The sequence below is a fragment of the Centruroides vittatus genome, unplaced genomic scaffold (assembly GCF_030686945.1).
Source record: "Centruroides vittatus isolate TY-2023 unplaced genomic scaffold, ASM3068694v2 contig_1168, whole genome shotgun sequence".
NCBI classification, from domain to species: Eukaryota; Metazoa; Arthropoda; class Arachnida; order Scorpiones; family Buthidae; genus Centruroides; species Centruroides vittatus.
In genome coordinates this window covers 2,724,802-2,742,307 of record NW_027120749.1, presented here as the reverse complement: position 1 = coordinate 2,742,307, position 17,506 = coordinate 2,724,802, and the positions used below count along the sequence as shown (strand labels likewise).

The window sequence follows — 17,506 nt, the reverse complement described above, 5'->3', positions numbered from 1 at the left end:
CACCAAAATGTAATAGAATTAATCTCCTAATACACAAACTTCCCTGCAAAATTTCAGAAATTTTCGACAAAAGACACAAGAGTCATTAAGCTTCTAAGTGGATGAACAAAATCGTGCCCCTCACACAGACATGTGCGCACGCACACGCACACATTTACATTCATACATACAGAAAAAATCTCCCGAATTTCTTTGCATTTTTCGATGTTTTAAGGTGCCCCGAGTTTCCTCTGTTATATGCCCTAACAGCCGAAAAAGTAACTAGACGCAATGCGAAAATCTACGTCGAAAAACTGATTAAAAAATTAATCTTTTGTATTAATATTTTTCAAATAAAGTAAATAAAACAACGACTATGAATGACGAAATAAAACGGCCATTAAAATATTCATAATAACGGAAGGATAATGGTCTGTGGGACCTGAAAAATAGTCCGTAGTAGCGAGAGTCCGTTATAAAGGAGTTCGTTACGGAGAATGAGATTTTTTAAAATAATTTTTTTATACTTTTGGCAGGACCGACATCTGCCGTCCGGAATAACACGAAATTTGTTATTATGGGATCTGTAATATCGAGCAGTTGCTATAGTCATATGCAAAATGATATTCTGTGTGTTTCGTACTAACAAGTATGTTTACACAATAACAATAAATAAACTTGTCTGTTGTTTCTACTTCACTAAAATTGAAGTAGAAACAAGATTTTTCAAGAAATAGGAACTAGAGATTACATCAACATGAAGACATTGAAGAAACAGCTTATGCATTTAATTAGGCTATATAATTAAAACAATTTTAAAAACGTGAATTGTTTTATAATTGCCCGAAATTGTTCAAGTTTATAAAATTTAACGCAATTATATACATGTTTATTGTACATAATATTGCATTTAACTCTGTAGTAACTGTCCAGCCTGATAATTATATGTCTATGAGTCTACTGTAGTTTTATAATATTTTTAATAATAATAATAGTATGTAAAATGTTTTTAAAGATGTTGTCCAGTTAATTTTATTAATGATTTAAAAAATTCGTGTTTATTTATCAGACATGGATTATTATTCACCATGAAATTCTGATAGTTACGTGTTGGTATTTTCATAATTAAAATTTTTTAAGTGATACATAACCATCTGGTAGATAGAGTTTTAAAATAAAATATATCACTAAATATATTTAATACAAGATCACAGAAATTACCACACTACCACACATATTACTAAAAACAATTTTGTTTATTAACTGCAATATAGAGTATAAGTTGTTCAGTAGTTCATTCTTAGAAACACTTCATTGGATTCTCCATTCCTATTAATGAACAATAAACATTAATATGAGTTATATAATTATAATTTAATTTATTTTTAATTTTTAAGCAAAATCTAAATATTTTAAATGACAATATATAGATTTTTAATATAAGTAAGGATAATTGTAGCTTATATCTGCTGCTAATTACAAACTTTCTAATTTTGTTTAATCGTAATTAACCTTTACATTCTAGTGTTACGAGCAAATATCATAAAGGATAAATACAGTATTACATTCATCCTAGGACTAAAAGTTTGACATGAATTTTCAAATAAATATTAAATTAATAAAACCAAAACTGAAAAAAATTGAGAATTCCGAATATATGTTTAATTAGGAGGTGAATGTAACAATCGAAAAGCAATCAAAGTTTGTATGTTAACGTTTCAGGACATGCGAAAAAATTTCCGCGGAAAAAAATTTAGTTTAAAAAATTACTGCTACGAAGCTTTTGGAAAAAACGTGATAATTGTAACTTTCATTAGAGAAATGATACCACGTTCAAAAAATATATTTCGTTTAAAGTCTTGATACCACTTGCAAGTTTCCAGTGACAAGGCGAGCGATACCAGTGGTTACTATGAGAAAATCCTAAAAGGCATTTCTAAACGACTTCTTGAGCTCTAAGAAAAATTCAGAGTGTTGAATGCAGGTAAGATTCGCCGCTTTCGATTATCAATAAATAAAGTAAAAGTATAATATATATGATGACAGAACACTAAAATGTATCCTTTGCATGGAAGTGTGACAGTGCATCTAATTGGCTCATGTATTAGCGTTTTGAATTGAGCTGTTTCAATGACAAAATTCGCCGCCATCGGTTGCTGCTGCCTCTGGAAACCACGCCTTAATATAGGCCTAATAATATATTCTTTCATACTGGGCTTGATTTGGTTAGATCCACGGTAATTCGTTTTCAAATCTGCTCAAAATTACCTTCTCTCAGTTCATTAGCATAAATACTTTCATTCAAGATTGATTTTGACTGGATGATCAAGGTTGATCTTAATCTATTTTTTACATATCTTTATTTCGAAATGGTTCGTTCGCAGGCCACTTAAGAAATTAGTAAAATTAATAAATATTGATATGCAAGAACGAGTGTGGGATAATCTTTCTGGTACTGTACATACTGTATTTGTATACACTATATTAATAATATAAATAAGGCACCATGTAGCCTAATAACAAAAATTCTAGATAAAGGGCAACATGAGATAAGCTACCTACAAAAATTTCTGGGTACGCTACTGGTGTAGATATTTATGCGTGTTGCAAATTCCATTTGCGTATTAATACATAAGTATTAAGTTTTTTTAATTGTAATTTTATAATAAAAAATTAGATCACCCGAAGCCTCTGGATATTTCCCGACTTCCCGATGATTCCATCTACCGCTGGTTGTAACCGATACTGTTCAATGTGATCTCCATTTTGAAGTTTTAAGGATGCCAGATTAGAGATATGGTCTTGCTAAATCGCGTAAATGACTCCTTAACCGAACATCATAATTGATTACGACCGGAAAACAAGTCAATTGAAGAAGGGCAAATATAACAGCCCGAACTATATATTGTTGTGATTTGTTTAACAAACGTTCTATTACTTGTAAAAAAATATCTTTTTTTACAAGTAATAGAACTGTTTGGGCTGACTTAATTAAATTCCTTTTTTTTTAATATTTAGAAGTTTAAGCCGTTATTACAACTGAAACAATGTTTACATTATTATGCGAAATACTATATCATATTCTAAATGATATTGAAATGTTCAATAATGAAATTTTAGTTATTACATGAATATTATCAGATCAAATTAAAGAACTAATAGTTTAAAATGTTGGTTTTATAATAGTCACTAGAAGTTAAACATCAAAATACTTTCGTGTATGAAATGTTAACAATAAATCTTACTGTTTTTGCATTCTTTTTCAGTTATGCATTTGTTGTACAGAGAACAGTTATGAAGGTATCCAGGTTTGCAATCGCAGCTGGGTATTGGTACGAAGGAATCAAAGTAAACAATACCACCGTAAGACAAACATAATCGTCCACCTCCTGAAGCACTATTGAATTTGGCATTCGGATCGGTGCAAAATTCTGAAATTAAATCATCTCAATGATGTATAATAACTCGGGATATATTAACTAAAACTATTTAAAGTGCCACTATATCATAATAAAATATATTTCGAAAAATATCTTCTCTTGTGACAAAATTTTAATTTCATTGAATGCCTCATCAATTCTTTTTAAAGGTCGTTTTTTCTTTTCTTTTGTTAACTTATAACTCGGAAATAAAAAGAGATATTCATTATTTAAAATCTAAATTATTAAAAAATTATAAATTATTTGAATGGTTTCTGCGTATCGTTTTGTTATGTTTTTTTATTGTTTTTATCTTGGGATTTTTTACTGTTCACTTATAGAGGCTTATTTTGTCAAAATAGCAACAACTTTTAAATACCTCATAATAAAAAATAAATAGTTTCAAAATTCAATAACAAACTGCACTTCTGAATTAAATTATAGAAAAAATAATAAAATTTAATAATAAGAATATCTATGAGAAATTAAGAGGGATATTTGAAAGTGTTTTCTATCGATTATTTATAAAAATAACTTGATTAAACAAATTAAGTTGATGAAAATATGGCTTAAAATTTTAATTGCAATAGAAAGATGTAAATAACTATAAAAGTAGTTAAATAAATTAAGTTCAGATTTGAAAATTATTTGCTTCATTAATACAAAACCGGATTTTTTTCTTATGTTTTTAAAATAATTTCTTTGTAATTTGACCCTATTATTTTCGTTGATACATCCTATATTATCATCTCGCAGATGCCGAACAAAGTTCGATTGTATAATTTCTCTTCTCTTATAGCACGTTATATAAAATTTCTGTCTTTGTTGTTTTGGCACTATTTTATTTAATAAAGTATTAGATAATGTAATTTTTGAGTTAAAACTAAAATTTCGTTATTACTTCTTGGCTAAATTCTAATGAATACAAACAGTAATTTATTTCCTATTGTTCTTTAGAGACCGAAAAGAGTTTATTAACAATTTAAAAACATAATAAAATATAAACTTCGAAAATTTATAAAAAAGAAAAATTTCCAAACGAGACAATAAAACTGTCTTCATCTTATCCTTTCTACACCTCTCAGGAAATAAGTCTCACAGCGGAGTCGACCTTTCTTTAGAGGCTTCTCGTCCTCCTCAATATGTAAAACGTTAAAATCTTTCATCTGACGTTTGAAATTTTTTAAATAAATTTTGTAAGTTTGTATTTTCTGTTCTGGCCATTTTATCAAACATTTTACTAATGAAATATATTCTAAAGAAAATTAAAACTACGAAAATATGAAACCTCGCTTACGTCGTACGCAATCTTTTAATGCCACACATTTTTTCCCCTTTCGCGCGAAGTCCCAATTACAAAAACATCTAGGCCCATTGCAATGTTCGGGAATATTTTCCGAACATTGCTTTTCGCATCCTGTCAAACGATATTCCTCGTTTGGATCCGAACATACTGGAACTGAAATTATAAACGTTTATTTCTTTAATAAAATGAGAAATATTAATACAAATAGCTTTATAATTCTACTGTAATCATAAGCCCTACTCTAAGATATACTGTATCTTAAAATCGATCATAATTTTACTTTAATTCCAATTCCAGGACCAAATTCCTGTTTGAATACTAATTCAAAAGAGGAAGAAGTAGAAAGACTGTCGTTTCGAGAAAAATAAAAAGATATTTAATTTTAAAATATACAGAACTTTTGTAAATTAAACAGTGATGCAATTTTTAATTTATCTAAATATCAATTAATCTGTCCAATAAACAAATTTGACGTCTGACATACATATCAACTCCATATTTTATATTTATAACCTAAAAATATAACTAATTGACTTGCTAGAGGTCAGTTTAAAATTATTGATACACGTGTTAGAACATGGAGATTAATCTGTATAAATATTGGGGGAGCCAACAATAAGAAAAATTTTTCATTGTCAGGTTTTAAATACAAAATTAAGTGTATGGGGTATTGTGTAATTTGTTTGGTATGATATAAAATAAAAATACATTGGGAGGGGATAATTTTCTGGTGTAAAAATATTGAGGGGGATACTTCCCGTCTGTCCCATATGAATCGATATCCATGTTTTTGAAATCTATGCTTCATCTTTAGACTGTTAATTTGTGAACTTTTACCTTGACAATTTAAAATGGAATACAGTTTACATTGAAAATGTTTATCAGTAATTCTTAACCGACCCCTATAAAGTGAATTAGACATATTTTTAGCTCATGAACAAATTTGTTTTATCAAGACAAAGATTGGCAATTAGTATCGATATAACTACTGACTGTTCTTTCAAAGTATTTTTAGTTATTTTTGTTTTCTAACAGAAATACTTTCGTTACAAAATATTAACATTTAGTATCACCAAACAGTGAAAAAATTGTAACTTTTTAAAATATTGATATTCAAGCTTGTTCCGTTTTAATATCAATTGAAGGATCTAAAGCGTAGTGTTGCTTTGTTACGGACTTATTAGGATTGTTTTATAAAATAATTACGGCACGATTATATTTACATTTACCTGTGTTTTGTAGAAATACATTATATTTAACATGTAACGATGTTAAACACACACGATGATGAAGGAAAACTATACCCATTACTTAAAATATAACCCCTGTTGTAAGAAGCTTACCGTAAATTCTTATTACATAAATTAGTGACGATATTCTCCTAAGCATGTAAACCAAAAATTTTTCCTTCTTTGTTTTCAGACTGTAATTTATGTTTAAGAAAAATACAAATATGTTTGAAATAATACAACTAAATGTCTACAAAACACAGGTAAATGTAAATATAATTGTGCTGTAATTTTTTGTAAAACAATCTTACGCAATATTGTAACCTAGTATACTTATAATATTAGGTAAATCTAAGAATCGAACTGAAGAGAGGTTCGATACCCGAAATACATCTTCGTAATACGTATACTAAATAAGGTTTTGTTTATTTCTGCCGTCTCCAACGTTTACTGTTTGATAAGTCCGTAACAAAGCGACACTACGCTTTAGATCCTTCAATTTTTAAAATGTGTATGATATATTTCCAGACTTTTTAGTGTTGTACTCTTCTTGCTGTTATAAAGAAGTTACTTTACAATCTACAATCTAAAATTCTATTTGTAATTTAAGATTTTTCTCTGATTTGATTGTAAATTGATCGATGAATAGGCCTATTCATAAAGGATCCTGCACAATCGTTATGGGTTTTACTTCTCGGTGAAATTGTTTGAAATTTTAGTGTTGTAGTTCAGTTAGTTAAAACTGATCAAAACGTGGGCACGAAGCTTGAAAGTAGTCAATGTTTTTAAATTTTGAACTTTCAAATTTATTTTTGTAATAGTTACAGAAATTTTGAAAGGATACTTAATAAATGTCAGCTTTAATTGTAGATCAGCTATAATTGGATGGGATGGACTAATAAAGCGTTATTTAGTTCTCGATCGATAGTGGCAACTTACTCCGCGTATAGGGCAAGTTGTCACTGTACTAGAAGTTTCGGTTAGAGTCATAGATTTCTTTCTTTTCAAAGAGCACTAAGAGGTACTATGCTAGAGATATATTGTCAAAATCAAAGAAACACGTATGCACAAAGTATTTAACTTCAAAATTGTTGAGTTTTAAGAAAGTCGGCTGAAAGAAAAAAGCAAGAGCCAAGTTTATCATAAACTTTCCTTAGAAAATATTTTAAAATAATGTTTGTCTTAAAAAAAAAAAAAAAAAAAAACAGAACGTTTCTCACCAACTTAGATAAAAAATATAAATAAAACTTGTTTTTATCTTAATATAAAAAATAAGAAATAACAACTTTAATTAAACCAACGTTTCTTAAACCAAAAATAAGAATAACCTTAAAAAATTATTTAACTTAAATAACGAAGGAGCAAACGAATTTCAGAAGAAAAGTGTATCCCTCTTCATATTTGAAACATTCAGAAATATTAGTTTTCCTCCAAATTTTCGGAATTAATTTAACTCATTTTTTTTTTTTTTTTTTTTTTTTTGTATAACTGGAATTTCGATCATTTTTTAATTGACCGAAATTCCATATGGCCAAGACGGTTAAGGCATTAATCTACCCCACTGGAGATCTAGTCCCGCTCCTAAACCCAGGTCCTCAAGTCGTGGCCTCCTTGGGACCTCCCATGAAATATTCCCAGGAATTTTTCGTAGGTAATGTTTAACTCCGTCTCTCATCACCCAGCTGCCCACATTGTAAGGCTGGCCAAATAAGTATGATTGAAAAGGTCACAAACTACCGAAATTAGCAAAGCAAAAAGTAAAAATATTTTTTCTACCAGTTATTAAGGCTAATCTTAAGAATAGCTCGAACTGTAATATTCGATTCATCTTCACAAAATTATCTGCATACGATTTATTAATTTTTTAAAATTTAAATTGAATTTAAAATCTAAAATATTTTTAAAGAATTACTTAAATTGTTAATAATATATTAAGATTCATAAAGGTTATTCGATTATTTCGATTAGACCTACATGTTAAAAATTTTTTTTAATGAGAATATCATAAAATTTCAATATAGATTCTTTATACAAATACTCTATTGTATAATAAAATATAGAATTATATACATATTCAGTTGTAAGTTTTAATATAATCGAAATTTTTCTTACCATTTGCAGGTTTTCCTTCAATAAAAACGAAAAATATAAGTAACAATTGCGACTTAATTAATAGCTCCATCGTGTTTTATAAGAAGAATCGAATTAATTCAAAAAGCTGAAACAGAATACGATAAACGTCATTTCCGGTATTTTCAACTGATTGAATTTCCGATTCGGATAATCTTACTGGTAATACTGAAGAATCATATTTTAATATTGAAAAATTCCAGTTTTGTAAAACTGTTGTAATCAAATTCAAATTTCATCGAAGGAAAATGTCTTAAATAACAGGTTTTATTTATCAATTTAATAAAATAAATAAATTTTAAGTTATATAATCATTTCATTTATAATTTCTTAAACTGAAAGTTTGAATCGTCTTAAATATTTCCAATTAGAAAGAAATGTGGAGTAAGGTGACGAACTTCTGTTTTATGAGTTAGAAATGACACTAGAAAATTTATCAAAATCATACCGCTTTGAGTAAAGTTTCTTTATAAACTTTTTATAACGTTTATAAAGAAAATAAATAAATAATTAACCGGAAAGTTAATATTTTATATCATACTATATCAACTATATTTTTAAATACATTTTATAACATGAATAAGAACAGAGATTTCACTGTGCCACATGACCAGAAACCGCTGCGTCATTTTTATAGCCTATCGTACTTTTTATGAACTCCCTTCGCTGAGCTCAAATTCGCTTGATTTTGAAATAATTACTGTTTCTAAGTGAGATAAGCAGCTAAGTAAGCAAATCAATGGCACAATCTGTTTTATATGGAATGGTCTATGCATGCCTTTTGTTTGCTTACTTAGCAGCTTGCTACTTAGAAGCAGAGAATGCAACCTATATAGAAACGAGCAATTGTTTATCGTAACATCCTCACAATGCCTGGCTACAACTTTTAATTTATTTAATTTAAAATATATGTTCCTATACGTCATACTTTTCCGTTAGCAACGAAGTCGTTCCGGTCATCTATCTAACTCCTTTCAGGGGAAAATTTTTGAATTTAAATAACGTGACTTCCGGTTTGCATCGGAAGTTCGTATACAGTTAGTCGGTCCTCCTGTTTCTAAGCTTTCCATATCTGGTCTTGAATTTTATTCACCTAACACTATTCTCGAGATTAAGGAAAGACAGACGGACGGACGAACGACGGTGGGAATTTATAGGTCTACAATTTTTTCATATTGCTAACCAATTACGCACATTAAATTGTTAGAAGTTTTTCAATCATAAAGAAAAAGATTTTCTTTAATATTTAGTATTTAATTATACAGTATTTTTTGTAATTGGCGAGGGTATTTTACGTAATTAAACTTACACTGTAGTATCTTCTTACCTTCGATGAATTTTTGTAAAGACAATACATACACGAGTCAATAAACAGGAGAAAGTTCGATGTTGCATTTTTATGATATTGCTTTATTTCTTAGGTTATAATTACAACAAAACATGTACCTTCGTAATAAAATATGTAATTTATTGTATAATATCATAATTATTCGAGAGATTAATGTCGAACGGATAATTAACAAAATATAATTCCTATAAGGAATATAAAAATATAACGAATTTCTCACAAAATAAACATGGTGCAGGACATTTATTTGGCATCATTTTTATCTTCGATTCCGTTTACGATCTAGGCTGTAAAAAATGATTTGAATTGTTTAATATAAATAACAAATTAGAAATTCATCAAACTTGCCGTAAAAGTTATATTTAAAATTTCTATTATTAACTACGTTATTAAAATAGAAATATTTACAATTAAACATATTTTTATATTAAGATTTTAATTTTTTTGTGCTTTTCTTAACGATAAAAGAATGTTTTTATATAATAATTTTGATTAATTATGGAAAAGAGTGCAAACGATTGCCAATTATTGCACATCCCACGAACAAAAGTAGTTCATTTCAAATGTTCGGTTAACATTTAAAATTATATGATCATAACATAATATACGAACAAGAATTAATAAATTGCAAAATTAGTCAACTACAGAAATTAGTTATAAAATTTTTTTAAAAATCAATTTTTGTAAATAATATATTTTAAAAAATGGATACTAGTTTAAATATTTTAATGATTAACATAAATTCACACTCGTAGGCGGTCGAAGTTGGCATCTGGTCCCACAAATGCTCAATAAACGAGAAATATGGACTCCGGGTAGACGAAGGAAGTGTAGCAACGTGACAGAGACATTTCTGGAAATTCGCTGTTTGCGGTAAGTATTATTTTGTTGTAAAATGACTGTTTGTAGCCCTGCCATGAAAGGCTACACGTGAGGATGCAGGATCTTCTGAACTGCTTTGCAGTCAATATCCCTCGTACCATTACGAGAAGTGAGTGGCTGTTGTAAGAGATGTTTCCCACATCAGAACGCCAGCTGTGGAGGCAGTTTGCCACTCAACAGTATAGATTTGAAATGTTCACCAGTAGTCCTCGACACACTAATACGATCGCTCGCTGCTAAAGATAAGTTGTCGGTTCATGTTTTTCTGTCATGGCACACAGCAAACAAAGCCGACGAGGTTTGGAGTGCTAATGGCAAAACGTTGTAACTGTCGCCGTGGTTGCAAATTTGCCTCTGCTAGTTGTCCATCAATGTAGGAGAAGACACGAGGTTCTGTAGTAAGGCTTCCGTCTGTCTCTGAATGATGGGCAGACGTCGTTGCAGCTGTTTGTGCTTGTCTCTTAATTCGAGTATAGTCATATTTGTCTAATGAGTCAAAAGATTCGAAAGACCATTGTTGATATTATTAATGATTGTAAATATTATAGTATAATTTTAGACAGTACTCCGGATATCAACAGAATCAATCAAGTGTCTTTGGTTATTCTAGTAAGATTGTGAATATTTACCCAAAGAATATTTTAGCAAGTTTTTGCTTGTGAAATTAACTAATAAAGCCGGTTTGAATAAATTGATACTGCAAAAACTGAAATCGTTACGCCTAAAAATTGAAAGTATGCATGAATGAGACTACGATAATAAAATAAATATGCAACGTGCCTGTTCCGGTGTCCAAAGACGAATTTTAAATCAAAATCCCACAGCCATTTTTGTTCCTTGTTCGTCTATTCTTTGAACCTTGTTATCAGTGATGCTTTTGGAGAAATCATTAATATTTTTTCACTGGTGCAAGAAGTGTTTGTATTTTTTTCCAGTTCCAATAACAGATGACGTGTCTTCAAAAAAAAGCCTGAAAAAATGTACATGATACGAGATAGGGAAGTTGCATTGATGCATTAAAACTATTGAGATATAATTTAGAAGTATGTGATGCGCTAATAAAAATTTATTTCGTTGCACAGAGATAGCAATACCAAAACCAAAAGTAAATCGCTAGCTTTTAAAATTTCTAAATTTAAATTTTGAGAAAAGTTGTTATTTAGTATGAAATGTTACCTAAAATTAACGGGCCACCAGTGGCCAAACGGTTCTATTCCCTGAACTCTGGGAGTTCGGTCGTGGGATCGCGCCTCACCAGAACGGGCTAGCCATGTGGACCTTTCCAGGTTTCTCCACGTCTGTAACGTCTGAATAGAGGCCAGTTATCCTTAAAAAGACCTCTCAGAAGGCATCTCCCTAGGCAGATCGCCTCAGTGTCGCGTTGCCATAACTTAATCAAACAAAACAAACCTAAAATTAACAGCATCAAAATTATTAAAAATCTCAAATACAGTCTTATGGGAATGCATCAGAATTTTAAAAATCGTTAGTTTATTTTTAGAGGAATGTCGTTTGAACGGATTGTAGCAAATGCTATGCTATGCGAAAGAAATAGCTAAGTATCTCCAGATTTCGAGCTTGAAGCTTCGGATCAGATCTGGGCATAAAAAGACTTACGATGGAGAAGATATAACAATTCTTGATACAAAAACTTTGAAGTAAGCTTTCTAATTATTTAAATTAGAAGTCGATTTAAATAATGTTTTGCTTTTAATATAATCTTTAAAACTGCATTTATTACGTATTTGTATTTATGTGAAAATAGTTTTCGTTTTCTGTCTGCAATAAATAATCGCACATAAAATATTAAGAAAATCTTCATTTCTATTTCCATATCTCTATAAAAAAGAATTATTGCCTTTCCTTTGCTCGTACCATCCCAGCAACTGCAAAAAAATCGGCATAAACTTGGCTCATCTCAGCGGCAATTTTTGGCGCGCCGGCCCTGTTACTGGTGGTCAGGTTGGGTCGTCCAGAACCTGCCCACCGTGTACGTGTGTTCTTACGTATCCGCTGTTCCCAATTCCTTACAGTCGGATCAGAACTGCCCAGATGGCGTGAAATTCGGCTAATCGGCTAATCTATTTCCCTCAGCTCGGTGTTGTAGTCTTTGTGAAATTCTGTCAATTGCATGCAATGTCTTCGGCTGGGTTCTTCAGAGATGCCTGACGTTCGAAAATTTCAAGCAACAGATACCCTGACGATTTTGCATATAGTGAGTTTCTGCGAGCCTTTTTTTGTAAGATACTAAAGAAGCGATTTTAAGCCACTATGGTGGCATTACCTGGCGTGCAATCTGATCACATCTATCACATTTATATGCATGTCTGGTCATAGCTGATACCAACCTTTGCAGAAATTGGACAATTCTATCTGGATGCGCAATTTTTGTGTCAATTAGTTTATATAAGTCAGAGTGATCACTGAGGTAGGAGTAAATACTGATTATATGACTTTTAACGGACGTGATGAAAATGAACAATCTGTAATTCTGTCCTAATCTGTAATACTGCTTTTTGATGGGAGATGCCACGGTTCTAGGAGTGTTGGATGATAAACAGAAAAACTGGGAATTTTGCAGAGGATTGTTTGCTCGGTGGCCATTTCTTATTTTAATAAGCATTATATTTCACTTGAGAAAAGTAAATTAATAAACAAAATGCAAACGCCGTCTACTACATTAAATTTTTTAAAAATGTCTTATTCTAATTCAACAAACAGATGTTAAGTTCACCACAATATACAGTACAGTACATTTGTAACATATAATTTGAAAACAGTTGACAACAATGGGGACTTTAGGCCATCATCGTTTGTTTTTGGACTCTTTCCGACCTGTGGAAACTAAGAGAGTTTTTTAGGTCCAGATGGTCAGGGACACAGCCGGACAAATCCAGGACAGACCAACTCGAAAAATTCATAGAATATTCTGGTCAAAAAAGACCAAGTAGATCCGATTTTTAATCTCTTACGGCCCTATTCACTACCTCGAGTTAAATCTAGAGTATGAATCGCGAATTCAGTTTAAAAAATATATTCACTTCGCATTAATTCTAAATTTAACTCTTAAATCTGAATTAATGCGTGGAGTGGTGTTATAATTTTCAGGTAACGTAACGGTCAGGTAACATTATTTAATTTATTTGTGATTTATTTTTTAAAATAAACGTGCACTCTGAATATAACGTTTGCAAAGAATATTTACACTTATTATTCAAACATTGAACACATGTAATACATAAGCTAATTAGGCTATAGCTGGGAGTTAAATCAAAATTATTTGTAAAGATGGTTGTATTTTATTCACTTGCTAGTTGACTTCAATGTATTCAAAATTTCATTTTAAAAATTATTCCTTGCAATGAATTGATAAATACTTTATTTGAAATTTTGGAATGATTGGTGCAATAACGTAAAGGTATGCAGTATAACAACCAAAGTTTGTGTTCTGTTTTTAAACAGAGGGCCAGTTGTTACAGAAGCAAGTTGTTACTTTGGGTTTCAACAGTTTCTGCTAGTTGCAGCATCTCACTATCCACAGGGTGCGTAGACCTGTTGAACAAGCGTATCTCATGTGAAGTTTAATTTAAGGTTTTTAACAGCAAGTGAGCTAAAGCTGTGAGGTTCTTGTCATTTTATGTTCTAAAAATAATATCTTTTAGTTGTGATTTTGGCTTGAAGGTCTGAATGTATGTTGCCGTTATTGTACATGTTTATGTTACTATTTAGCTTTAATTTTACGCTGTTACGAACAGTTTGTTTGCGTAGTTTACAAGCAGAACTAACTTTAAGATAAAAGCGACTCTCGAGACTAGCTGTTACAACGCGAACGAACACATTGTTACACTGTAACTTACTTCACACTGTTTCGATTTTTTCTTTAAAGCATAGTATAAACATAAGAGAAAAACTCATAAAAGATCAATAGACGAAGATGTGTTTGAGAAAGCAGCGAAGGATGTCAAGGAATGAAAAACCTTCAGATATAAATAAAGTCAATTTTAAGACATTGCAACGATACGTTACCATGTTTTATTCTCTTTGAATGTTTTGCATTTGAATTGTTTCAAATATTTAAGATCTTTAGGTTTATAATATACAGATATTTAATTCAGAAAGATAAATATAATACCCAAAGATGTACTGGTTTACTATTGAAAATTTCAATATTTCAGATGCAGTAGGAAAATTATAAAAAGATGCTAAGCTGAAATTGTAAGAATTGACTTCGATCTCTGGTTCATTTAGGACGAATAGTTCATTTAAAATGATCCATTGAAAAAGAAGTTATCCATTGAGTCAGGCCTTTCCTTTAACATCCTATCCTATCTACTGATACAACATTTATGCTATATTTTTGTCATTTTTGGGTTTTCTAATCTTGAAGAAATGATTTTATTTATATCCATAGTTATTTGATAACAAATTGTTTCTGTCATTTAATTATTTCATTAATAATAATAATATATTTAAAATAGAAATGTCAATACTAATTTGTATTTAAAATTTAAGACAATTTGCGTTCGAAATAAGACAAAAGATTTTGGTAGAATAAATTCTTTTCAGCAATTTTTAAGCCCGAATCTGAAATAATTTTCTCAATATAATTTTATGATGTTTAGATGTTTTATAGATGTAAATGAAATTTTATAAATTTAAGTTCTTGTTCGATTTACTTTAGCTCTTATTATTTTTTAACAAAATAAAACCTCGCTAATAATGTTTTGTTATCTAAATTATTATATATTAAATTTGTATTGTTTTGCATTAAATTATATACATACCCTACAGGCTTTTCTACGAATACATCTACCACCATTTGCAGAAGAACGAACAAATCCTTCTTTGCATTCGCAACGAGGTGCAGCTCTAAAAAGAATAATTCCCCCAATTTCGCCATTAGGTTTGCAAAATTCTATAACACCCAACAGAGGATAGAATTTGGTATTCGGTTCGGTGCATATCTCTACAAAATAAATGACAATATTGTAAAATGTAAGAAATAATATTTAAAAGCTATATTCATAATTATAGATAATTCTTGCATAAATTATAGATGTTTAATAATAAACTATTAAAATTACCTTGATGTGAGATTCTTGCACAGAAAAAAGCAATTCCTAGAGAGAGCCAAAACGCATTCATGTCGAAGTCGAGAATTTGCGCATGAAAGTAATGTACTGATTTAAACACCATTAAGCAAATCGCATCCTTATTATTTTCTAGAAACAGTTACGATATGATTTCACAATTAAAGTAGGAAAAGGAAATTAATAGATTCGTCCTCTAAACTTATAACGTAATTTACGTTAATAAAATCACGTCCCTAATATATAAATTATAATTTAATAAATGTTTTCCGTAATAATAAATGAAAGTTATATTAAAAACAACGAGTAAAGTTTTTAATTTTTATTCTATAGCCACATAATTCATTAAAACAAAATGTAAGTTATGGCCATTTTTTATATATTTATTTATTTAATTTCCCCTGAATATTTTTAAATTATTATTTTATTCTAATATAGGCTTAGACATAATATAGAATTAATATGAATAAAATAAATGTAAGTTAAAATTTTAAATAGTGCTATAAATATAACTCACTGAAGGATAAAGCAGGGCTTAATGTAAGGGCCATACGTTCTTCCATAAACTACATACACAGATGATTCGTTGGTAAATCTGAAACTGAATTGTGCAAAATGTCAATGTGGCAAAAAGGTTCTTATCCATTATCTACATCTATACAGAATCATTGGGAAATTTCAGAAATTTGGAAACCGGAATAAATCATCAGATTAGAAAATGAAAAGGTTATTGCACGTCTGAAGAACCAATCCTATTTATCGGCATCTAATTCGCTCAAATCCGCTGAGAAATCTAGGAGGGAGTTCAGTTAACAAAAATTCTCCTTAACAGATACGCTCTTCGAAATTGCGATAAAAAAAATTAAATTCAAAAACTTTAATTCGATTTATTTTAAATTTGAAAAATGAAACATAAACAAGGTTTGACATGATAATTTCACATGGTATAAACAGCATTGATGCTATTAAATTTTGGTATAAAGGTCGAGAGGGGTGGGTGAGATAAGAGGGGTCATGTGTCGTATCTCGAGTGAGGTCAGACTTAATGAAAATTTCACTCGTTATTATCATTCATAATTTAAAAAAAACTCTTTTCTACCCTCAAAATTAAGCCTTTTGCCTTTTTATAATAATTAATAATATAAAAGCTAATTTTTAATAATACTTCGTAACAGATGGCGCCATACATAATTTTAACTTTCTACTAATGCGTCTTAGTGTTTCTTAAACATAAATATTATTCGCAGGGAAAGTTATGAACTCGTTACCGTTTTAATAACTGAAAATATTATGTTCCAAGAAGGAAAAAATATACTTAATTAAGGAAATAAATAACGACTACTTAATTCCAAAAAACAAAATATAGTTTAAAACTAGCAGGTAGGCCCGGCGTTGCTCGGGCAAAAGTAACGATAGCGATAATTAAGATTATTAAGTTATAGTCACAAAAGAAAAATAGTAATTTCATTAACGAACTAAGTATTTCTAAAGAAAAGTCGAATTTCAAAATCGAATATTCTAATATTGTTCGATTTTCACGACGTGTTCTGATTATATCGTTCGATTTTCATCGAATGTTCTAAAGAAGAAAAGTCGAGAAAAACCGAACTAATCTGTTTAAATTTGAAAATCGAATATGTTCTAACATATTACTCTTTTTTTTTGTTTTTCCCCTCCAGCGCCCGTGAATCTTGCACGTCGCTTTCTCTTGTTCTCCATTGTTACTTAACACTTCTATTGATACTTAACACTTCCATTGTTGATGGAAGTGTTAAGCCTTAATCCTGTCCCTCTCCCCGTGGGGAGAAATTTCGAAAAATCCCTTCTTAGTGTGCGTTTTTGTGACGTACCGTAACTATGTACCAAATTTCAACATTCAACTCTTAACCGTTTGGGCTCTTAACATTTCCATTGTTACGTAACACTTCCATTGTTAACACTTCGATTGTTGACATTTCCATTATTACTTCACACTTCCATTGTTGATGGAAGTGTTAAGACTTAATCCTGTCCCTCTCCCCCGTGGAGAGAATTTCGAAAAATCCCTTCTTAGTGTGCGTTTTCGTGACGTACCCTAACTGTGTACCAAATTTCAACTTTCAACTCCTAACCGTTTGGGCTCT

At 30.2% G+C, this 17,506-nt stretch overlaps 2 protein-coding genes across 2 annotated transcripts; both read right to left on the bottom strand.

Annotated features, from left to right (window-relative positions):
* Positions 1-1,216: 1,216 nt before the first annotated feature.
* Positions 1,217-8,170, bottom strand: LOC136981263 (uncharacterized). Its single transcript, XM_067277570.1, has 4 exons — positions 8,046-8,170; positions 4,696-4,857; positions 3,225-3,410; positions 1,217-1,308 (listed from the first exon to the last, which is right to left on the bottom strand). Exons 1-4 carry the CDS (start codon positions 8,113-8,115, stop codon positions 1,280-1,282), a joined length of 447 nt encoding a protein of 148 aa, XP_067133671.1. The 5' UTR covers positions 8,116-8,170; the 3' UTR covers positions 1,217-1,279.
* A 1,282-nt stretch (positions 8,171-9,452) lies between these two features.
* Positions 9,453-15,535, bottom strand: LOC136981259 (uncharacterized). Its single transcript, XM_067277558.1, has 3 exons — positions 15,378-15,535; positions 15,078-15,259; positions 9,453-9,698 (listed from the first exon to the last, which is right to left on the bottom strand). The coding sequence occupies exons 1-3, from the start codon at positions 15,487-15,489 to the stop codon at positions 9,687-9,689; spliced, it is 306 nt and encodes a 101-aa protein (XP_067133659.1). The 5' UTR covers positions 15,490-15,535; the 3' UTR covers positions 9,453-9,686.
* Between the last annotated feature and the right edge of the window lie 1,971 nt (positions 15,536-17,506).

Coding starts and splice junctions, on each gene's coding strand:
- LOC136981259 (XM_067277558.1), bottom strand. CDS start 15,489: ATGGTGTTTAAATCAGTACATTACTTTCATGCGCAAATTCTCGACTTC. Junction 15,260..15,377: donor TGCAAGAATCTCACATCAAG/GTAATTTTAATA, acceptor TTTATTTTGTAG/AGATATGCACCGAACCGAAT.
- LOC136981263 (XM_067277570.1), bottom strand. CDS start 8,115: ATGGAGCTATTAATTAAGTCGCAATTGTTACTTATATTTTTCGTTTTT. Junction 3,411..4,695: donor ATTAAAAGATTGCGTACGAC/GTAAGCGAGGTT, acceptor ATTTAATTTCAG/AATTTTGCACCGATCCGAAT. Junction 1,309..3,224: donor TGAAAAAGAATGCAAAAACA/GTAAGATTTATT, acceptor GTTCATTAATAG/GAATGGAGAATCCAATGAAG.